Genomic DNA, 24,920 nt, shown 5'->3' with positions numbered 1-24,920 from the left:
TCAACCCCGTTCACTTGAACGCTTCCGCTTAGCGATCTACAAGGGTATGTAGATGCATTCTCTTTCTACTCGTTGCTGGTCTCTCCATAGATAGATCTTGGTGACACGTAGGAAAATTTTGAATTTCTGCTACGTTCCCCAACAGTTTCATTATTGATGACACGGATAGGTAGCATGTTGATGATGTGGACAGCTGTAAGAAACGCCTCATCCCAGAACTTGAGAGGCATAGAAGCCCCTGCTAGAAGAGCCAAACCAACCTCAACTATGTGCCTATGCTTGCGTTTGGCCAACCCGTTTTGCTGGTGAGCGTGCGGGCATGATACATGGTGAGATATGCCTATGTTTTGGAAGAAGGAATTGAGTTTCTCGTATTCCCCTCCCCAATCGGATTGGACAACGATAATTTTACTGTCAAATTTCCTTTCAACAAGTGCTTGGAAGTTTTTAAAGACTTGAAACACATCAGACCTTTTCTTAAGAAGATAGATCCATGAGAACTTGCTATAGTCATCGATAAAACTCACATAGTAGGTGTGTCTGCCAACAGAGGAGGGAGCAGGGCCCCACACATCAGAAAAGATCAATTGCAAAGGCTTAGTGGAGACACTAGTAGATATGGGATATGGTAATTGATGGCTTTTAGCACACTGACATGAATCACAAATTGTTTCAATATTTCACTCACCAACAAACGGGAGCTTATTTTTCGCAAGTAACTTTTCAACTAGAGAAAAAGAGGCATGTCCTAGACGATCGTGCCATCGTGTGGACGAAAGCTTGATAGCACCACAAGCTTGTTTATTGAATCTTCTGAACTCCGGAATCAACGGGTAGAGCCCTCGAACACATCTACCTCGATAGAGGATTTTCTTCGTTGCCTGATCCTTGATCAAAAAGAAATAGGGATGAAACTCTAGGAAAACGTGATTGCCAATGGCAATTCTATGAACAGACAGAAGATATTTGTGGGCACTAGGAACATGCAAAATTCTTTTGAGATGTATTTTTCGACTAGGGGTATTAAAAGTTGAATGACCAATGTGACGTATACCCGTACCTTCACCACTGGCCGTGTGGATTTGATCTTTTCCATGATATTTCTCCGTCATGATGACCTTCTCAAGCTTGTTGGTGATATGGTTGGTGGCGCCGCTGTCGACGTACTAGTTGGTGTCGATCCCATAGGAGCCATCGGCTGCCGCAACAACCTTTTCTTCATCTTGCGAGGAGTCACCATCGTCTTCCTCGTAGCAGTACCAACAGTCCTTTGCCGTGTGCCCAGGCTTGCCACAGATTTGGCAGCGAGGCAAGTCCGGGTGAGATCTGTTGGAGCCGCCGCCACGACGCCCTTTGGAGCTGCCGGAGCGTCCGCCGCCATGGGCGTTGTTGGAGTAGCCGCAACCGCCAGACCCGAACCTCCCCTTGCCACGAGAGGAGGCACGAGAGCGAGAGCCGCCGCCGCGGTCTCTGGAGACGGAGTTTGCCGACGACTTGAAGCCGCCGCCGGAGCCTTGGTACTGCGCCATGCACTGATCAAAGTTGCTAAGCATGGCAAAAAGTTTATCAAGGGTTACCAGAGTGATGTGGACGTCCAAGGCAGAGACAAGGGGCTGGTGTTGGGGAACGTAGTAATTTCAAAAAAATTCCTACGCACATGCAAGATCATGGTGATGCATAGCAACGAGAGGGGAGAGTGTTGTCTACGTACCCTCGTAGATCATAAGCGGAAGCGTTATGACAACACGGTTGATGTAGTAATACGTCTTCACGATCCGACTGATCCAAGTACCGAACGTACGGCACCTCCGAGTTCAGCACACGTTCAGCTCGATGACGATCCCCGGACTTCGATCCAGCAAAGTGTCGGGGATGAGTTCCGTCAGCACGACGGCGTGGTGATGATGATGATGTTCTACCGGCGCAGGGCTTCGCCTAAACTCCACGATGATATGACTGAGGTGGAATATGGTAGAGGGGGGCACCGCACACGGCTAAGGAACGATCACGTAGATCAACTTGTGTGTCCTGGGGTGCCCCCTTGCCCCTGTATATAAAGGAGCAAGGGGGGAGGTGGCCGGCCCTAGGAGGGGGCGCGCCAAGTGTGGAGTCCTACTAGGACTCCCTAGTCCTAGTAGGATTCCACCTCCCTTGTTGGAGTAGGAGAAGGGGAAAGAGGGGGAGAGAAGAAGGAAAAGGGGGGCTGCGCCCCTTGTCCAATTCGGACCAGTGGGGGGGGGGGGCGCAGGCCTCCTTCCTTTTGGCCTCTCTCCTCTATTCCCGTATGGCCCAATAAGGCCCATATACTCCCCGCCGAATTCCCGTAACTCTCCGGTACTCCGAAAAATACCCGAATCACTCGAAACCTTTCCGAACTCCGAATATAGTCGTCCAATATATCGATCTTTACGTCTCGACCATTTCGAGACTCCTCATCATGTACCCGATCTCATCCGGGACTCCGAACTCCTTCGATACATCAAAACTCATAAACTCATAAGATAATTGTCATCGAAACCTTAAGCGTGCGGACCCTACGGGTTCGAGAACAATGTAGACATGACCGAGACACGTTTCCGGTCAATAACCAATAGCGGAACCTGGATGCTCATATTGGCTCCCACATATTCTACGAAGATCTTTATCGGTCAAACCGCATAACAACATACGTTGTTCCCTTTGTCATCGGTATGTTACTTGCCCGAGATTCGATCGTCGGTATCTAATACCTAGTTCAATCTCGTTACCGGCAAGTCTCTTTACTCGTTACGTAATGCATCATTCCGTAACTAACTCATTAGCTACATTGCTTGCAAGGCTTATAGTGATGTGCATTACCGAGAGGGCCCAGAGATACCTGTCCGACAATCGGAGTGACAAAACCTAATCTCGAAATACGCCAACCCAACATGTACCTTTGGAGACACCTGTAGTACTCCTTTATAATCACCTAGTTACGTTGTGACGTTTGGTAGCACCCAAAGTGTTCCTCCGATAAACGGGAGTTGCATAATCTCATAGTTATAGGAACATGTATAAGTCATGAAGAAAGCAATAGCAATATAATAAACGATCAAGTGCTAAGGCTAACGGAATGGGTCAAGTCAATCACATCATTCTCCTAATGATGTGATCCCGTTAATCAAATGACAACTCTTTTGTCCATGGTTAGGAAACATAACCATCTTTGATAAACGAGCTAGTCAAGTAGAGGCATACTAGTGACATTATGTTTGTCTATGTATTCACACATGTATTATGTTTCCGGTTAATACAATTCTAGCATGAATAATAAACATTTATCATGAAATAAGGAAATAAATAATAACTTTATTATTGCCTCTAGGGCATATTTCCTTCAGTCTCCCACTTGCACTAGAGTCAATAATCTAGTTCACATCGCCATGTGATTTAACACCAATATTCACATCTGTATGTGATTAATACCCATAGTTCACATCGTCATGTGATCAACACCCAAAGGGTTTACTAGAGTCAATAATCTAGTTCACATCGTTATGTGATTAACACCCAAAAGAGTATTAAGGTATGATCATGTTTTGCTCGTGAGAGAAGTTTAGTCAACGGGTCTGTCACATTCAGAGCCGTATGTATTTTGCAAATATTCTATGTCTACAATGCTCTGCATGGAGCTACTCTAGCTAATTGCTCCCACTTTCAATATGTATCCAGATTGAGACTTAGAGTCATCTGGATCGGTGTAAAAGCTTGCACCGATGTAACCCTTTACGACGGGCTCTTTTATCACCTCCATAATCGAGAAGTATTTCCTTAGTCCTCGCTAAGGATATTCTTGACCGCTGTCCAGTGATCTACTATTAGATCAAAATTGTATTCCTTTGCCAAACATAGAGCAAGGTATACAATAGGTCTGGTTCACAGCATAGCATACTTTATAGAACCTATGACTGAGGCATAGGGAATGACTTTTCATTCTCTTTCTATTTTCTGCCATGGTCGGGTCTTGAGTCTTACTCAACTTCACACCTTGCAACACAGGCAAGAACTCCTTCTTTGACTGTTCCATTTTGAACTATTTCAAAAAAATTTATCAAGGTATGTACTCATTGAAAAATCTTATCAAGCGTCTTGATCTATCTATATAGATCTTGATGCTCAATGTGTAAGCAGCTTCAACGAGGTCTTGCTTTGAAAAACTCTTACTCAAGTATCCTTTCATGCTATCCAAAATTTCTATATCATTTCCAATCAACAATATGTCATCCATATATAATATTAGAAATGCTACAGAGCTCCCACTCACTTTCTTGTAAATACAGGCTTCTCAAAAGTCTGTATAAAACCATATGCTTTGATCAACTCATCAAAGCATATATTCCAACTCCGAGATGCTTGCACCAGTCCTTTGATGGATCGCTGGAGCTTGCACACTTTGTTAGCACCTTTAGGATTGACAAAACCTTCTGGTTGCATCATATACAACTCTTCTATAATAAATCCATTAAGGAATGCAGTTTTGACATCCTTTTGCCAGATTTCATAAAATGTGGCGATTTCTAACATGATTCAGACAGACTTAAGCATCGATACGAGTGAGAAAATCTCATCGTATTCAACACCTTGAACTTGTCAAAAAACCTTTTTGTAGCAAGTCGAGCTTTGTAGATAGTAACACTACTATCAGCATCTATCTTCCTCTTGAAGATCCATTTATACAATATGGCTTACCGATCATCGGGCAACTCCACCAAAGTCCACACTTTGTTCTCATACATGGATCCCATCTCAGATTTCATGGCCTCAAGCCATTTTGCGGAATCTGGGCTCATCATCGCTTCCTCATAGTTCGTAGGTTCATCATGATCTAGCAACATGACTTCCAGAATAGGATTACCATATCACTCTGGTCCGGACCGTACTCTGGAATACCTACGAGGTTCTGTAGTAACTTGATTTGAAGTTTCATGATCATCATCATTAGCTTCCTCGCTAATCGGTGTAGCAATCACTGGAACTGATTTCTGTGATGAACAACTTTCCAATTTGGGAGAAGGTACAATTACCTCATCAAGTTCTACTTTCCTCCCACTCACTTCTTTCGAGAGAAACTCCTTATCTAGAAAGAATCGATTCTTAGCAACGAATGTTTTGCCTTTGGATCTGTGATAGAAGGAGTACCCAACAGTTTTCTTTGGGTATTCTATGAAGATGCACTTCTCTGATTTGGGTTCGAGCTTATCAGGTTGAAAACCTTTTTCATATAAGCATCGCAACTCCAAACTTTAAGAAACGACAGCTTAGGTTTACTGCTAAACCATAGTTCATACGGTGTCGTCTCAACGGATTTAGATGGTGCCCTATTAAACGTGAATGCAGCTGTCTAATGCATAACCCCAAAACGATAGTGGTAAACTGATAAGAGACATCATAGATCACACCATATCTAGTAAAGTACGATTACGACATTCGGACACACCATTACATTGTGGTGTTCCAGGTGGCGTGAGTTTGTGAAACTATTCCACATTGTTTTAATTGAAGACCAAACTCGTAACTCAAATATTTGTCTCTGCGATCAAATCACAGAAACTTTATTTTCTTGTTACGATGATTCTCCACTTCACTCTGAAATTCTTTGAACTTTTCAAATGTTTCAGACTTGTGCTTCATTAAGTAATATACCCATATCTGCTCAAATCATCTGTGAAGGTCAGAAAATAATGATACTTGCCACGAGCATCAACACTCATTGGATCTCATACATCAGTATGTATTATTTCCAACAAATCTATTGCTCGCTCCATTGTTCCGGAGAACGGAGTCTTAGTCATCTTGCCCATGAGGCATGGTTCGCAAGCATCAAGTGATTCATAATCAAGTGATTCCAAAAGCCCATCAGCATGGAGTTTATTCATGCGCTTTACACCAATATGACCTAAACGGCAGTGCCATAAATAAGTTGCACTATCATTATTAACTTTACATCTTTTGGCTTCAATATTATGAAAATGTGTATCACATGATCGAGATCCAACAAACCATTTTCATTGGGTGTATGACCATAGAAGGTTTTATTCATGTAAACAGAACAACAATTATTCTCTAACTTACATGAATAACCGTATTGCAATAAATATGATCAAATCACATTCATGCTCAACGCAAACACCAAATAGCATTTATTTAGGTTCAACAGTAATCCCGAAAGTATAGGGAGTGTGCGATGATGATCATATCAATCTTGGAACTACTTCCAACACACATCGTCACCTCACCCTCAACTAGTTTCTGTTTATTCGGCAACTCCCGTTTCGAGTTACTACTCTTAGCAACTGAACCAGTATCAAATACCAAGGGGTTGCTATAAACACTAGTAAAGTATACATCAATAACATGTGTATCAAATATACCTATGTTCACTTTGCCATCCTTCTTATCCGCCAAATACTTGGGGTAGTTCCACTTCCAGTGACCTGTCCCTTTGCAATAGAATCACTTAGTCTTAGGCTTAGGTCCAGACTTGGGCTTCTTCACTTGAGCAGCAACTTGCTTGCTGTTCTTCTTGAAGTTCCCCTTCTTCCTTTTGCCCTTTTCTTGAAACTAGTGATCCTGTCCATCATCAACACTTTGATGTTTTTCTTTGATTTCTACCTTCATCGATTTTTGCATCGCGAAGAGCTTGGGAATCGTTTTCGTCATCCCTTGCATACTATAGTTCATCACAAAGTTCTACTAACTTGGTGATGGTGACTAGAGAATTCAGTCAATCACTATCTTATCTGGAAGATTAACTCCCACTTGATTCAAGAGATTGTAGTACCCATACAATCTGAGCACATGCTCACTAGTTGAGCGATTCTCCTCCATCTTTTAGCTAAAGAACTTGTTGGAGACTTCATATCTCTCAGCTCAGGTATTTGCTTGAAATATTAACTTCAACTCCTGGAACATCTCATATGGTCCATGACGTTCAAAACGTCTTTGAAGTCCCGATTCTAAGCCGTTAAGCATGGTGCACTAAACTATCAAGTAGTCATCATATTGAGCTAGCCAAACGTTCATAACGTCTGCATCTGCTCCTGCAATAGGTTTGTTACTTAGCGGTGCATTAAGGACATAATTCTTCTGTGCAGCAATGAGGATAAACCTCAGATCACGGGTCCAATCCGCATCATTGCTACTAACATCTTTCAACACAGTTTTCTCTAGGAACATATCAAAATAAACATATGAAAGCAACAACGCAAGCTATTGATCTACAACATAATTTGCAAAATACTACCAGGACTAAGTTCATGATAAATTTAAGTTCAATTAATCATATTACTTAAGAACTCCCACTTAGACAGACATCTCTCTAGTCATCTAAGTGATTACGTGATCCAAATCAACTAAACCATGTCCAATCATCACGTGAGATGGAGTAGTTTCAATGGTGAACATCACTATGTTGATCATATCTACTATATGATTCACGCTCGACCTTTCGGTCTCCGTGTTCCGAGGCCATATCTGTTATATGCTACGCTCGTCAAGTTTAACCTGAGTATTACGTGTGTGCAACTATTTTGCACCCGTTGTATTTGAACGTAGAGCCTATCACACCCGATCATCACGTGGTGTCTCAGCACGAAGAACTTTCGCAACGGTGCATACTCAGGGAGAACACTTCTTGATAATTTAGTGAGAGATCATCTTAAAATGCTACCGTTAATGAAAGCAAGATAAGATGAATAAAGGATAAACATCACATGCAATCAATATAAGTGATATGATATGGCCATCATCATCTTGTGCTTGTGATCTCCATCTTCGAAGCACCGTCGTGATCACCATCGTCACCGGCGCGACACCTTGATCTCCATCGTAGCATCGTTGTCGTTACGCCATCTATTGCTTCTACGACTATCGCTACCGTTTAGTGATAAAGTAAAGCAATTACAGGGCGTTTGCATTTCATATAATAAAGTGACAACCATATGGCTCCTGCCAGTTGCCGATAACTTCGGTTAAAAAACATGATCATCTCATACAATAAAATATAGCATCACATCTTGACCATATCACATCACAACATGTCCTGCAAAAACAAGTTAGACGTCCTCTACTTTGTTGTTGCAAATTTTTACGTGGCTGCTATGGGCTTTAGCAAGAACCGTTCTTACCTACGCATCAAGACCACAACGATAGTTCGTCAAGTTGATGCTGTTTTAACCTTCGCAAGGACCGGGCGTAGCCACACTCGGTTCAGCTAAAGTGAGAGAGACAAACACCCGCCAGTCACCTTTAAGCACGAGTGCTCGTAACGGTGAAACCAGTCTCGCATAAGCGTACGCGTAATGTCGGTCCGGGCCGCTTCATCTCACAATACCGCTGAACCAAAGTATGACATGCTAGTAAGCAGTATGACTTGTATCGCCCACAACTCACTTGTGTTCTACTCGTGCATATAACATCAACGCATAAAACCTAGGCTCGGATGCCACTATTGGGGAACGTAGTAATTTCAAAAATTTCATACGCACACGCAAGATCATGGTGATGGCATAGCAACGAGAGGGGAGAGTGTTGTCCACGTACCCTCGTAGACCGTAAGCGGAAGAGTTAGCACAACGCGGTTGATGTAGTCGTACGTCTTCACGATCCGACCGATCCAAGCACCGAACGTACGGCACCTCCGAGTTCAGCACACGTTCAGCTCGATGACGATCCCCGGGCTCCGATCCAGCAAAGCTTCGGGGATGAGTTCCGTCAGCACGACGGCGTGGTGAAGATGATGATGTTCTACCGGCGCAGGGCTTCGCCTAAACTCCGCGACGATATGACTGAGGTGGAATATGGTGGAGGGGGGCACCGCACACGGCTAAGGAATGATCACGTAGATCAACTTGTGTGTCCTGGGGTGCCCCCTTGCCCCCGTATATAAAGGAGCAAGGGGGAGGTGGCCGGCCCTAGGAGGGGGCGCGTCAAGTGTGGAGTCCTACTAGGACTCCCTAGTCCTAGTAGGATTCCACCTCCCTTGTTGGAGTAGGAGAAGGGGAAAGAGGGGGAGAGGAAGAAGGAAAAGGGGGGCTGCGCCCCTTGTCCAATTCGGACCAGAGGGGGGGGGGGGGCGCAGGCCTCCTTCCTTTTGGCCTCTCTCCTCTATTCCCGTATGGCCCAATAAGGCCCATATACTCCCCGCCGAATTCCCGTAACTCTCCGGTACTCCGAAAAATACCCGAATCACTCGGAACCTTTCCGAACTCCGAATATAGTCGTCCAATATATCGATCTTTACGTCTCGACCATTTCGAGACTCCTCGTCATGTCCCAGATCTCATCCGGGACTCCGAACTCCTTCGGTACATCAAAACTCATAAACTCATAAGATAACTGTCATCGAAACCTTAAGCGTGCGGACCCTACGGGTTCGAGAACAATGTAGACATGACCGAGACACGTTTCCGGTCAATAACCAATAGCGGAACCTGGATGCTCATATTGGCTCCCACATATTCTACGAAGATCTTTATCGGTCAAACCGCATAACAACATACGTTGTTCCCTTTGTCATCGGTATGTTACTTGCCCGAGATTCGATCGTCGGTATCTAATACCTAGTTCAATCTTGTTACTGGCAAGTCTCTTTACTCGTTACGTAATGCATCATTCCATAACTAACTCATTAGCTACATTTCTTGCAAGGCTTATAGTGATGTGCATTACCGAGAGGGCCCAGAGATACCTCTCCCACAATCGGAGTGACAAAACCTAATCTCGAAATACGCCAACCCAACATGTACCTTTGGAGACACCTGTAGTACTCCTTTATAATCACCCAGTTACGTTGTGACGTTTGGTAGCACCCAAAGTGTTCCTCCGGTAAACGGGAGTTGCATAATCTCATAGTTATAGGAACATGTATAAGTCATGAAGAAAGCAGTAGCAACATACTAAACGATCAAGTGCTAAGGCTAACAGAATGGGTCAAGTCAATCACATCATTCTCCTAATGATGTGATCCCGTTAATCAAATGACAACTCTTTTGTCCATGGTTAGGAAACATAACCATCTTTGATAAACGAGCTAGTCAAGTAGAGGCATACTAGTGACATTATGTTTGCCTATGTATTCACACATGTATTATGTTTCCGGTTAATACAATTCTAGCATGAATAATAAACATTTATCATGAAATAAGGAAATAAATAATAACTTTATTATTGCCTCTAGGGCATATTTCCTTCAGCTGGTAGTCTTGGTCTAGCTCGTGCATGATGTAGGACATGAGCTCTCGTCCTGGATGGGTTTGCCCACCGCGGCGAGCTCATCGGCGAGGCCCCTCATGGCGGCGAAGTAGGTGTCCACCAATTGATTGCCCTTCTGCGCGTTGATCAGCGCCGTACGGATGTTGTTGACGCGGCTGAGTGACTGTGATGAGAACATGCTCGCTAGCGCCACCCAGAGTTCCCTCGCCGTGGTGATCGCGTTCACCGTGACGAGTACCTCCTTGGAGAGGTTTTGGAGCAGGTATCCAAGGACCTGCTGATCCTCCTTCACCCAAAGCGGATGGAGAGGATTCGGCCCCTCGGTTTCCTTCCCAGCAGCATCTTTGCTGATGAGGGTTTTGGCCGGCTCGGTGGTCGTGCCGTCGACGTAGTGGAAGACGCCAGCGCCCCACAGCTGCGGCGTGATCTGCGTCCGCCATAGGATGTAGTTGGTGCGGGAGAGTTTCTCCGTGACTCCACCGCTAAGCGTCGACTGGAAGGAGGAGGAGGTGGCGGAAGACATGGCTGCGCACGGAGATGGAAACACTAGGGTTTAGTGGAAGAAGATTGCTCTGTATACCATGTGCGACTGCGGTAAACGTCTTGCCTATCCTGGCAGACGTGTTGCATGTTATATAGATGGGTTACAAGCCCAGATATGCGTACAGGTTGTTTGAGGAGTACATCTTTGGAGGAGAAGAATACAAGAGATAAGAAGATAAAAGATTACATGAGTATCTAGCCTAACTCCTCCTCCTTCGGTTTAGCAAGGATCTCCTCTTAACATACGCAGGGTGCACATCATATCATGTTTAACAAGGTTAACCAATATATGTGGGAAGCCTGGACTGTTAATTACTTGTCAAGACCTAGCGTTTAGCTTCATCGCTGATCCTATTAGCATCATTTTGGATGGGTGTTTGCTCTTTATCAAAACCCTGCTTGTTCCACTCTTTCCAAATCAACCAGGCGACCAGCTAGGGCTAGGTCCAGCGGCGGACCAAATCAACCAGGCGACCAGCTAGGGCTAGGTCCAGTGGCGGACCTAGCCCACTGGGCCAGGGTAGGCCAACAGTGCAACTGTATATATACATTTATTTTGTCTTTCTCCTATGGCATAAAGGAGACCTCCTATGTATCACATTGTGCGACAGAATGCCGTCAAACACGGGACCTCTCGCGTAGGCTACTCCAGGCTAGCCATTGCACCACGAAAGCTTCTCTGGTAAAATGGCACAACTCTCGAGAAAAGTACTACTCTATAAGCCACCACAGGTCTAAACATTTTTTTTGGATAAGGTCTTAACATTTTTGAAAGTTTGAACATAGTTTTTTTCAAAACCTGTATGTTTTTCTAAATGCGGGCATATTCAAAATTGTGAGTAATTATTTAGAAAGCTGAACATTGTTTTGACCTGTGATTTTTTTTGAAAAAGAGCAAAGTTTTTCTTTATTTTGAACAACTTTTGAAAACACAAATTTTTTTCAAATTTGCGAACAATTTTCAAAAACAAGAACTTTTTTATAGAATTCAGAACATAATTGAAAATGCGAACATTTTTTGAAAAATGGAGATAATTTTTGAAACTAGGAACAAAATTTGGAAAAGTGAACATTGTTTTTGGATCTGTGAACAATTTTTGAGAAAGGGAAAAAGTGAACTTTTTATGGATCTGTGAACAATTTGTGATAAAGTGAACAAATACTAAAATGCGAACATTTTTTAAAATTTCTAAGAACAGGATCATTTTTTTAATATTTATGAACAAATTTTGAAAATAGGAACATTTTTAAAAATTTTGTGAATAAATTTTGAAAGTGGGAATATTTTTTAAAATTTCGAAGATTTTCCGTGAATCTCAAACCAAATCTTCAGGAATTGCAATTTATTTAGAAATTACAATCATTTTTCAATTTAGCATACTTTTTCCAAAATTGTGAACGTAATTTGAAAATAGGAACACAATTTTGAAATGCGAACTATATTTTAAATTTCCAAATCTTTTTTGAAAAGTGTAAAATAAACTTGAAAACGAAAAAAGGAAATGAAAAGGGAACAAAAGAAAAAAAGAATCAGTAAAAAAAAGGAGCTAAAATCAGGAGAAAAAAAGGTTGCAAACCAAAATGAACGAACTGGTCGAATGGGCCAGCCCAGTCGCTTAGCTGGTGCGCTTCCCTCTGTGCAATATGCCGACAATTTACCGCAACACGCAGCAAATAGGGATTTCCGGCATAAAGGCTATTTCTAAATCTCAGGGTGGGCCACGGCCCACCCCGTCCACCCTCTACCCCCACCACTAGCTACTCAGTAGGTGGCCAGCGTAGGCATGACTAGCTAGGGATTTGTGGAATTTGGCCAAGTCCACTGCTTGTCTGAAGGGCACTAAATGAAATTAAATTACTAGTGGCAGACGTGCATACCCACCCGACACAACTAATAGAATCATATGTGGTGGGATCATAAGCTGACCCACCACTCACATTAGTTACCAAGAAGGGTGATTATTTAAGCGCGCCACTAGTTAGGGCAATTTTGTAAGGATTGAAGTTACACCATTGGAATATTTATGTAAATTTTTGGCACTTTTTTGGGTTGATTTGCTACTTTTAGGGCACTAAATGAATTCCTAGGGTATTTAATGGAGGTAAATGGCATTTGAATTTTAAAACCGTGTAAATGAAGTCTAAAAAGGATGAAACTTGCCAAAGTGTCATGGTATGACCCCTGGAGGGTGTGTTGAATTTGAGAGAGTTGTGAAAAAGTTTTAATGCACTTCGCTTAGAAACTGAAGAGTCTACGAGAAAGAATAAGAGTTTTGAAGGGAAAGTGTCGGGTTTGATGGGAAGCTCAATTTGTTTTCGTCATTTGGCGTTAAAACTTTCTCTATATTGAATATACACCATTACAAGTTCCATAGACAAATTTGGGACTTTTCCGGGTTCATATGATATATCCGTTTCAGTGACAACTGAAATGGAATGGAGGGAGTAAATTGTAACAAAAGAAAAAGAGTGCGGAAAGCGTCCCCATCCTTAATTGTGCTAAGGACAAGATGATGGTGTTTCTTGTATGGATCATATCATTCTCAAGGACATCAGGTATTTCACCATGTTGGTTTCACCTAGTGCAATTGACTTTAATTTTCATTGCGCTGATAATTGTTGTATGGTTGAGTTTATGCTCATGTACTTCCTTACTTTGGCAACATACATACTTATGATCATATTCCCCATGCAAACATATATGAACACAATTATATAATTAAGATAACACCTAACCATATTATTAAAATCTAGGGTCCCCATTAATTTTCATGGAACAATTCATAAACTCTGGGTCCGGTAATACCTATCACTCCGACCACCATCATAGGCAAACTAATCATAAAGCTCTCCTCTAGGACATTATAGGTTAACTGGCATGCATTCAATGTTCGCACATCACCACTAGACAATTACAACACAACACAATATTAAGACATTAAAATTTATGCAAATCCACATGGTTACTAACAGTCGAGCTTCCCCAAGGTCCTCAAGAGCGTAATGGACTACTCCCAAGACATCATAGATCATGATCAATCAAGCAATGTTATGGATAACAATCTGGACACACAATCTTTCACCGACAAACCTGTAAGAATGAAGTATAGAGAAGTAATTAACACTACAAAGCAATCTGAACAATAAATTCGAGGTAATAGTTCATAGATTGAAACGAGGATGGTGATGGAGGTGATGATGGAGACGGTGATGGGGAATATGGAGTAGGTGATGAGGATCCCCATGATGAATGGAGTGTCGGTGGTGTCGATGACTTCAATTTTCCTCACCAGGAGGGGAAGGATTCTGGCAGATCATCCATTCAAGAGAGGAAAGTGCTCCACTATATTTCCTCCTTAATGGTGGCAGCAAAAAATTCTATAAATTCCATAGGTAAGTTTTAGGGTCAAATAGGACCAGGGCTTCAGAGAGCGTCAAATGGGAGCCCTGTAGGTCTCATGCATCCCTAGCTCATGATCTAGGGCCATGCCGCATGGGCCCCATAGGTGGCTCCCTGGCCCAACTCAGGTGCCCCTGACTCTCTTCTCACGAGAATATGACAATTTCTAGTGATTTTCTAAGTTCTGAAAAAATAATTTCTTCAGTGCCCTTCTGTTTGGTCCTTTTCTGTAGTTTCCCAGCCATTTTCCCTTCCTCAGTTGCAACATGCAAATTAAGGGAGAAAATGTATAAAAAAGAATGTGATAATGTGCAAAACATAGATAATTATGAGCACATTATAATAGAAAATAGTAGGTCAAAATGGACGTACCAGCTCCCCAAATTTAGACTTTGCTTGTCCCCAAATGAAACCATTTTTTAGTAAACATGACCATATAATGGAGTGAGGTGTCGATATACGAACACGAAAACATCAATATTTACATTGATTATTGAACATTTTAAATAACAACCATTTCTTGCAAAACTTGTAGCGAGGGCGTCATGACGCCCATTACATGTGAAAGTTTAACAACCAAAAGCTATTGAATATATAAAACCATGTTCTTAGTCGTTCAACAATTACACTATCGTTATCATTTTAGAAGGGTATATGTTAGAGTTTTAATTTAGCAAACACCGCATTCTCAACTATATCTTAAAATTCAAACAATTAGCTAGTGCTCATACGCACATTTTTGGAGCAACCAAATTCAACCGGACACAATTAAGGAAGATTGAAGTTTTAGCATATCCTTAGCTTCTTAGCTTTGTTATCTCAAGGATAATGTCAACGGTAATAAATTTATATGACCGCTCATCTTAATAATTCATAAACCCATGTATCTTTCTCCAACATGCTTGTTTAATCTTAAAGAATAAAGAATAGGGTGATTGAGGAAGATGACTCTAACACAAGCAAATGCTGCAACCAGCTGGCAGTGACCAGTCTGAGTGGTGCATGTTTCGGATGTACGGGAACGTATTCGGTGCACCAGAGCTCCTAGCACATTTTAAAATGTGAACAAAATGTGAACAAAATTGAGCACACCCACACAACATGAAAATGTGCTACGGAGGTCCGGTGCACCGGTAGCACTGCAAGCACGGGCGCAACAGATATTTCCCCTCGTATGTACGTCTTCCTCGCCCCACAACACAAGCTAGTATTATATTTTGTTGAGCAGATCCAGGCTACATATAAGTGTTGGGTTCATGGATACATTTTCTATGTATAAGTTTTGATCGGGCGATCTAATGAAACTTAATTATGGTACAAGGTATATGTACATATACAAAGTTAGAGTTCAATTAATATTCACAATGGATGATGATCAAAGGTGTAGGAAGGCCTATAGTGTTGTTTTCCAAACGAAGAAAATGAAATGAAACCTAAAACAGCATCAAAATAATGAAGTTTTGCAAGGAAGAATTAATTAGCGACATTGTATTACCCTTTCTGAAGGAAAAATGGAACAAATAATGATGAAATTTGCACAACATTCACGTAGAAATTTTGTTTTTAATTATAATATGCAAGAATAAACATATGATAGTGGAATTTTCGCAAAAAAATAAGTTACCTAACGAGGAATAAATTATTGGTGGTGTGTCATTTAGTCCGATAACTCTAAAACTGCAGTTTTGAGTGCTACAACTGTTGGAGGTGCGTCAGTTTAGTCCTATAACTTTGAAACTGCTATTTTTTGTCCTAAAACAATTGTAGTCGTGTCAGTTTAATTTTATAACTTTGAAGCTACTGTATTGGGTCCCAAAACTATGTATGTTTGTTCACTTCCAATAGTTTTAGGACTTGTACCCTTAAAAAAGAAATAAAATGAAATACAAACTAAAATAAAATTAAAACAATAATTTTTTCTAAGAATAAATGAATTAGTGGCATTGGTGTTACCTTTTAAGAATAAACAAAACTAAAAAATAGTGGCTAAATTTGCACACAATTTACACAGAAATCACGTTTTTTAATCATATGGCAGAACAAGCATATAATAGTAGAACTTTTGCAAAAGGAAGTTCCGTAAGAAAAAATAAATTAGTGGCATTGGTATTATCCTTAATGAAGAAAGAAAATAAAACTAAAACTAGAACAAACATAAAAATAATGAAGTTTTTAAGTAAGAATGAATTAGGGGCATTGGTATTACCCTTTCGGAAGAAAGATAATGAATTTTTTTGACAAAATTTGCACATAATTTACACAGAAATTAATTTTTTACATATATGCAAGCATATGATAGTGGAATTTCGTAATAATAAGTTTTTTAAGAAAAAATGAATTAGTGGCATTGGTATTACCCTCAAAGATGAAAGAAAATAAATAAAAAATAAAGCAAAGTCAAAATCATGAAGTTTTCTAAGAAAGAACGGATTAGTGGTTGTATTATAACCTTCTAAAAGAAAGAAAATGATTTTTTTAAAACAAACCTCACACCGTGAAAAATCAACCTTTTCCTTTTCTTTTTTGAGGGGCTGAGAAAAATCAACTGATCCAGGCGACTAGTCGCTAGTGGGGCCGATAAATGCGTACGCCTGCTAGCCTTGGAGCCTCTCAACACAACTGATCGGTATTGAGCTGAAGGTATACAGGTACGGTTGTTGGTGGAGGAAATGGAGAAGCTCCCCAAGCGTCCGGCTAACTACGTGCCGCTTAGCCCGGTTGGGTTCCTGCCGCGTGCCGGTGCAGTGTACGGTGACCGCACGTCCGTCGTCTACGGGCGTCTCCGTTTCACGTGGAGCCAGACGTACGAGCGCTGCCGCCGACTTGCCGCCGCCCTCCTCTCCCTCGGCGTCCGCAAGAACGACGTCGTCTCCGTCCTCGCCCCCAACGTGCCAGCGATGTATGAGATGCACTTCGCCGTGCCCATGGCTGCTGCCGTGCTCAACACCATCAACACGCGCTTGGACGCCAAGGCGGTGGCGGCCATCCTGAGGCACTCCCAGGCCAAGGTCTTGTTCGTCGACTATGAGTACGTGCGCCTCGCCAACGGCGCGCTCCAGATCGTCGCCGATGCCGGCGCGCCCGTCCCGCTGGTCGCCGTCATCGACGATATTGACAGGCCCACTGGCGTCCGGCTCGGCGTCGGTGAGCTCGAGTATGAGGCGCTGGTCAGCGACGGCGACCCGGCCGCGGAGCTGCCCTCGCTGGCGGACGAGTGGGACGCGGTCACACTCAACTACACCTCCGGCACCACGTCGGCGCCTAAGGGCGTGGTGTATAGCCACCGTGGTGCGTACCTCAACACCACGAGCCAGCTGCTGTCGTGGGGGGTGGGCACCGAGCCGGTGTACCTCTGGACGCTCCCCATGTTCCACTGCAACGGGTGGACGCTCACCTGGGGAATGGCAGCGCGCGGCGGCGTCAACGTCTGCATCCGCGAGAACCGCGCCGCCGACGTCTACCGTGCCATCTCCGACCACGGCGTCACCCACATGTGCTGCGCGCCGGTGGTGCTCAACATTCTCCTAGACGGCATCGGGGAGGCCCGTCGGCTGGCAGCTCCCGTCCACGTCCTCACTGGCGGGGCCCCGCCGACGGCCGCCCTGCTGGACCGCGTCGAGCGGGTCGGTTTCAAGGTGACGCACGGGTACGGGCTCACGGAGGCCACCGGCCCCGCTCTGGCCTGCGAGTGGCGCCACGAGTGGGACCTCCTGCCGCTCCCGGAGCGCTCACGCCTCAAGGCCAGGCAGGGGGTCAGTGTCCTGTCTCTCGCCGACATCAACGTCGTCGACAACAACACCATAGCTAGTGTGCCGCGCGACGGCAAGTCCGTGGGTGAGATCGTGCTCCGCGGCAGCAGCATCATGAAGGGGTACCTCGACAACCCGGAGGCGAACGACAAGGCCTTCAAGGGTGGGTGGTTCATGACGGGTGACGTCGGCGTCGTGCACCCGGATGGGTACATCGAGGTAAAGGACAGGTCAAAGGACGTGATCATCAGCGGCGGCGAGAACATCTGCAGCAAGGAGGTGGAGGAGGTGTTGCTCCAGCACCAGGCTGTGGCCGACGCGGCGGTGGTTGCCATGGCTCACCCGCACTGGGGCGAGACACCCTGCGCGTTTCTCGTGGCCAGCAACAGGGCTGCCGGGGTCTGCGAAGACGAAGTGATCGCCTTCTGCCGTGAGCGCATGGCGCGTTTCATGTCACCCAGGAAGGTAGTGGTCGTCGACGCCCTCCCGAGGAACGCGCTGGGAAAGGTTGACAAGGTGAAGCTACGCGATGCGGTCCGGAGTCTTGTGCTCCCCAAGGCCACGTCTAGGCTATAGGTTCGGCGCCCATCATAAATGGTGATAAGGGCAATATGGTCTACAAATTCTTAAAAATACAGCAGTGTCAATGTTGTACCAGTAAGTATGCGTGGTTTGAACTATGTATGGATGTTGTTTTGATTGTTTTTTTTTTTGGAAATGGAGGCGTATCTCCGGCCTCTGGATCATAATGATGCATGCAGCCATCTTATTAAAAATCCATGAAGTAGCACAAAGTCATAAAAGTATTATAGCTCGCAAGCGGAGTGAAACAAAAATAAAAAAGAAAAGTACATGCTGACAATCACAACCGGTACGGCAATATGAAGGATAAGCTTCCTAGACTCGTATCCTGTTATGCGACCGCCATCCGAACCGGTTGAATATTAGTTTTTTTTTGAGACAACTCACGAAGCTTCTTATTGATTCGTCACAATGTTTACAGGGACGAAGGAAAGATCTCCGGGATGGCCTAACCACACACGGCGTCCGCCCCCGAGAGATAGAGCATGCTTCGCTAAGTTGTGAGCTTCATAATTTGAGCTCCTAAATTCATGGCTAACTTTACACATATCGAAAGCTAAAGAGTGGCTTAATATTTCATGCACAATAGCACCATATGGAGATGCATCCTCCTTCTTCAGTGAGTCCACGACCTGCTTGCAATCAGATGCAACATGAATGCGCATTTGGTACAGGTCCTCCGCAAGTGCAAGTCCTTCTCTGATCGCCATGGCTTCTAGTGTCTCCGGGTCCCCGATGTGCCTCATAATCAGCGCTGAAGCTCCCAAAAACAGGCCATCTGAGTTTCTGCAGATTGCACCAACAGCCCCAAAATGAGCCTGCCTGGGTGCGGCCGCGTCCACATTTATTTTCACACATCCCGTGGCCAGAGCCTGCCACTGAGTTGGCCTTGTGGCTTTCACAACGGTCCTTCGAGGTTCACGTGCATTGACATATCTCAGGTCATCAAGAAAACTTGTGATAAATTCATAAATAGAGTGCGGTGATTGGAAGATGTCCTCATAGATCGCTTTCCTCCGAGCTCGCCAAATCGCCCACATGATAACAATCATATGTGCAAACATATCTCCGTTCAGAACTCCATTCATAGCAAAAAGCCAATCCTTGGGATGTTCTTCCATTCTATCCACAAGATGATGAACCAAATCCTCCGGAGCTAGGGCCCAAACACTGCTTGACATCGGGCACATAAAGAGCGCATGTCTCCATGAATCAACCGCCCCGCACAAATGGCAATTGTCCTCGGTAGCCATATTGCGATGCTTCAGTACGTCAATAGTGGGCATGGAGTTTCTCGCCAACCTCCAAACGAACATGCGGAGTTTCGATGGAACCTGCATGTGCCAAATAGTACTCCACTTGTCCGTCTCCTGCTGCTCAATAGATGTTCCCGCTTCTTCGCTCAGCCAGGCCTCACGCTCATGCTTTGTTCTGAGAATCATGCGATAGCAGGAACGAACATTGAAATTTCCCCTTGGTTCTTCCTGCCAAGCCCAAAAGTCGGCAACCTTGCGAGTGCACAGTGGTATCTTCAGAATATCGTCGGCATCAAACCGAGCAAAGGTTGCTCGAATCAGCTCCTCCTTCCAAGATGCCGTGGTACTGTCCATGAGCTCGGAGACCATCGTCGGAGGGTTTTGCGTGAGCGATGTGATGGGCCTCCTCACTCCGTCCCTCGGTATCCAATTGTGTCTCCAGATATTCGTGGTTTCGCCATCTCCAATCCTCTTCACAGTACCTTGTATCAAAACATCCCGACCATCAAGGATCGAGCGCCATATCTGAGAAGGGTGTGACCCAAGCTCGGCCTCAAGAATAGAAACCTCCGGGAAGTAAACGGCCTTTAAAATCCTGGCACTTAAGCTGAGCTCCCCTGTTAGCAATCTCCAAGCTTGACGTGCTAGGAGAGCTAAGTTGAAGATCTCCATATCCCGGAATCCCAATCCTCCCAAATTTTTTCGGTCTGGTCATAATATCCCAAGCCACCCATGTGGGTTTCCTTCTCCCCTGGTTGAATATTAGCTCGTGCTATTATCTCCCACTGGTTGCACCCAATAACCAAAGGCTTCCTGGAGTCCATACGAGTGAGTAAGGACCATGTACGGATCCATGCGGTAGCTCTGAAGATGACCTGCAAGAAAGTTAAAGTATGTTGTCTATTAAAAATCAAATCATCCTTACAGTTCCATATAGCCCACGGAAGTGCACATATTTCAATACGAATACTAGCCGCAGTGTATGCTCAACCCCAGCTAACCACGTTCCAAACAACGACTCAATGTCAACTAGAGGATCACTAGTGCAGAACCGACCTTTAGTGCCGGTTCGTAATGGCCTTCAGTGCCGGTTTGTCAACCGGCACTAAAGAGTGGGGACTAAAGGCCCCCCCTTTAGTACCGGTTTGTCACGAACCGGCGCTAAAATGACACCATGTGGCATGAGCCAGACCCGTGTGCGCGTAGGACATTAGTATCGGTTGGTAACACCAACCGGTACTAAATGTTTGGGGGGGGTTTTGGCTTTATTTTCCATTCAATTTTTTTTGTTTGCTGGTATTTCACGATACTACAAATTGTACACGTTATGCATATATATAAATAGATTTTCTCGTACGTAGAACTGTCGAATGTCTCACAATCAACACCATTAATTATTCACACGTACACATGTATATACATATACAATTTCTCCAACATATGTTGCCTTTGGTGCCTCCGGAGCACGATGACAAGTGGTTCATGGGGGCGGTAGCGGGTAATAGTATTCTCCTTTGGGATCTATGACCTGGTCGAGCAAAAATCCAGTTATTTCCTCTTGAAGTGCTAGTATGCGGTCCGATGTTAGGAGCTTATGCCACACCTCTCTGAACTGTTAAGAAGGAGATCAATATGCATGTGTGTTAGTTGTGTGACTAGATATCGATAATTGTGTGAATAGTGTTCTGACAAACGTACCCAGTCCTGTCTATCAGATCTGCTCCTTTCGCATGTCATCATGCGAATGTTCTCGCAAACGTAGAATGCACACAGATTATTCCCCGGCGCCTGCTTCAGGGCCTTTACAAGAATGGAATTGAATCAGATAATGATTAATCAAGCATGATAATTAATTAATGATATTGAAACAAGAATTAAAGAGATGGTAGCTAGCTAGTACTACTTAATTACTTACCTTTGGTCGATGCCAAAACAACTTTTTTGCCCACTTGCCTGGAGTCACCTTGATGAACTTTGCCCATGCCCTGCCCGCCGGCAAAGAAAATTAATAAAGGGGTTATTAAATAGTTCATATCAGGAAATGACGAACTAATAATAGGCCGAGATATAGTTAATAATGATTGAAATTACCTGTTAACTATCCCCTTCACGATGGTGAAGTCTTTATCTTCTTTAGTTAGTGAATCCAGTAATTTAACTTTTCCTTCCTCAACTTTAATGTCTAACAAGATCCAGTACCAACTGCATGCGCACACGTTTGCATGTCTTAATTAAGAGGGCATGCGCATAAAATTAATCAACTACAGTAAACCGTATACACTTAATTAGTAACATCTAGCTAGCTACTAAGCAAAAACAGAATTTGTAGTACAAGACAGTGTGACTCACGGGAAGTTGTAAGAAAGTAGTATATCTTCATTGGTATTGAGGCGCTTCAAGAACTCTAGCATGGTTTCCTCTACACCATCTTGATAATATTCAATCTGCCATATGTCCTCACTAATGGTATTTGGGTCAATGAACCCAACGCTATAACGTCCAGATTTTTTCATTTCATACATCTTCATCCTGCATATAACCACAGAAAAAGAATATAGTAAAGATAATTACATGTAATGATTGATCAAAATTATCACTACATAACTAGCTTGAGACTTAAATTACAGAAAAAAATCACTTACAGACAATAGCAACTGACGATAGACTTGTCGAGTGCGTCTTGATTGTATAACTGAAATAGTTCTGGATACTCAATGGCCAGAGCTTTCTCATGGTAATAATGCTCATGCTTGACATTCACCATGAGAGACTCTCGATTGGAAATCTTGGTAATGTTCATGTACCATTGATGCAATTGATACATTCTCGTTGGGAGGTCCTTGACCTTGTCTGGATGGACCAAAGGCTGGCCCCGGACATATTTCCATGCTATTTCCGATTCTCTAAGCGGAGGCATGGGCTCGATTTCGAGGAGATATTGAGCATTTGAGCCTGCATTATATGATCCTCCGTTATTACCACATCGCCATGCTGGGGAACGCTAACAGTTTGCCCATAATAATATTTGGCGCGCGTACTCCTCTCATGTGTTGTTGGCACAACAAGCGGGGGGATCGCTTGCGCCGCCTGTTCTCCCAACTGGGGAACGGCTTTCCCGCATTTTTTGCCAGCTGCTTGTTGGCTTGAGCTCGAGCTCGCTTCCTTCTTTAGCCGTTCTCGATGTAGTTTCCTGATTTGGCGCTCATAGTCTGAGTCAACAGGCTTGGGAGCTGGTTCTCTAGCCATATGAATGAAGTGGTCAATTACTTTCTCAGGCACTTTCTCCTTTGGCGGTGGTGCCGGTTTCGGTCCAAAATGGGCGTCCACTTGGGCTTGCACTATGCCTCCGTTTTGCTCGTTAGTCATGTCGTAAGGCCTCTGAGGAAGAGGAGCGAGGCTTGGACCATATTTATATCGCTTATCTCCGTCTGTACTTCCTGAACTACCTTGACTCGTACCGCTACGCACCAAAGCTGCGGCATGTCTCTTCTGCGATTGCTGAGACGGTGGAGACGGCTGACGTGGTTGAGTTGGACCAGGAGAAGTGGCCTAACGATGTGCCGGACTTGAAGCAGGAGGTGTGGCCTGACACGGTGCCGGACTTGAAACCGGAGATGTGGCATGACGCTGTGCCGGACTTGAAACCGGAGGAGTCAGCTCACGCGTTCGGGGACTTGGAGGAGGTGGCGGACTTCAAGGAGGAGTCGGCTCACGAGTTCGTGGACTTGGAGGAGCGGGAGTCTGCTGACTCGGTGGCGGACTTCGAGGAGGAGTCAGCAGACGACGTGGTGTCGGTGGACTTTGAAAGATGATGCAATCCTTTCTCCATAGGATGATACAATGTATGGCCTCTCCCAGTGTGTGCTCGTCTTCACCTCCAGGAATGTCAAGCTGTAGCCCCGAATATGGGTCCACCACTTCATCAACCATGACACGAGCATAGCCCTCTGAAATCGGGATGCAATGGAAGGTTGCTTCGGGGGTAACTGGAAAAGCAACACCGTCCGCCACCTTCATGGATATGTTCTTCATTTTGGAGTGTAGCTCAAAGTTAGTGTTCTCTATGACGTCATCCACAGGGTTGTATCCAGCAGTGTGTCGCCCGGGGTAGAACCAACGCTGCTTCTCGGCATGGATGGGACGGTGCTATCCAATGCTGGACGATCATCCGCTTACTGCTACCGCTGCTGAGACCCCCTTTCTTGGCTAAGTGAGTCGATCTGCTGCTGCTGCTGCTGGAATTTGAGTGCCAGGTCCGCGTGCCTTGCTTCTAGGCCTTGAAGGCGTTCTGCGTCTTGCTTCCTCTGCTCCTCCTCCAGCTTCCTTTTCTTCTCCTCCTCCATCTTCCTTCTTGCACAGGTCCTGTAGTCCTCGTTCCATTCTGAAAAGCCCTCATACCAGGGAATAACGCCCTTGCCTCGTGTTCTTCCCGGGTGTTTAGGATTTCCCAGGGCGCGCGTAAGCTCGTCGTTCTCTCTGTTGGGCGTGAACACCCCCCTTCGAGCTTCTTCTATTGCGTCAATTATCTTTTGTTCGGCTCCTTTTAGATTTGCCTTCCGCGAAACTTCGCCTGTCTTCGGGTCCAACGCCCCCATGCGCATAGAACCAAGTTCTGCACCTGGGGGCCAGTTCCTAGTAACCGGAGTGACCCCTGCATCCTCCATCTCTTGCTCATACTTATCCCACTTAGGCAATCCCACCGCGTAGCCACCTGGACCCAGCCTATGGAACTGCATCTTTTTTTACGGCATTTGCCTTGTTTTTCATCGACCGTTCCTTAGATAATTCTGAATCCTTGAAGGTCACGAAATCGTCCCAGTGTTCTCTTTGCTTCTCTAGTGTTCCCGTGAAATCTGGAGTCTTCCTTTCATTAGCAAGGTAGTTGGCCCATACAATTTTCTTGTGGGTGTTGAATGCAATTGCCATCTTCTTAAGAGCAGCGGCCTTGACTTTCTCCACATCTGCTTCAGTGAAATGATCTGGTAGGGTGAAATGTTCCATCAGAGATTTAAGGTCTTTTTTGGCTCTGTCGTCGACCCAAGTAACACCTGGACGTTTAGTCTTTGGCTCTTTCCATTCTTGAATGGAGATCGGGAGTTTGTCCTTCACAAGAACTCCGCACTGACGAGTCCACTTGTCCGCAATGTTCTTAGGCGT

At 44.5% G+C, this 24,920-nt stretch overlaps 1 protein-coding gene across 1 annotated transcript; it reads left to right on the top strand.

Moving 5' to 3' along the window:
* Positions 1-16,806: 16,806 nt before the first annotated feature.
* Positions 16,807-18,630, top strand: LOC119311641 (benzoate--CoA ligase, peroxisomal-like). The gene has a single exon (XM_037587302.1). It carries the CDS (start codon positions 16,846-16,848, stop codon positions 18,499-18,501), a length of 1,656 nt encoding a protein of 551 aa, XP_037443199.1. The 5' UTR covers positions 16,807-16,845; the 3' UTR covers positions 18,502-18,630.
* Positions 18,631-24,920: the final 6,290 nt, after the last annotated feature.

Source organism: Triticum dicoccoides, chromosome 5B (genome assembly GCF_002162155.2).
Source record: "Triticum dicoccoides isolate Atlit2015 ecotype Zavitan chromosome 5B, WEW_v2.0, whole genome shotgun sequence".
Lineage (NCBI taxonomy): Eukaryota > Viridiplantae > Streptophyta > Magnoliopsida > Poales > Poaceae > Triticum > Triticum dicoccoides.
This window is presented reverse-complemented; position numbering and strand designations above follow the sequence as displayed.

Coding starts and splice junctions, on each gene's coding strand:
- LOC119311641 (XM_037587302.1), top strand. CDS start 16,846: ATGGAGAAGCTCCCCAAGCGTCCGGCTAACTACGTGCCGCTTAGCCCG.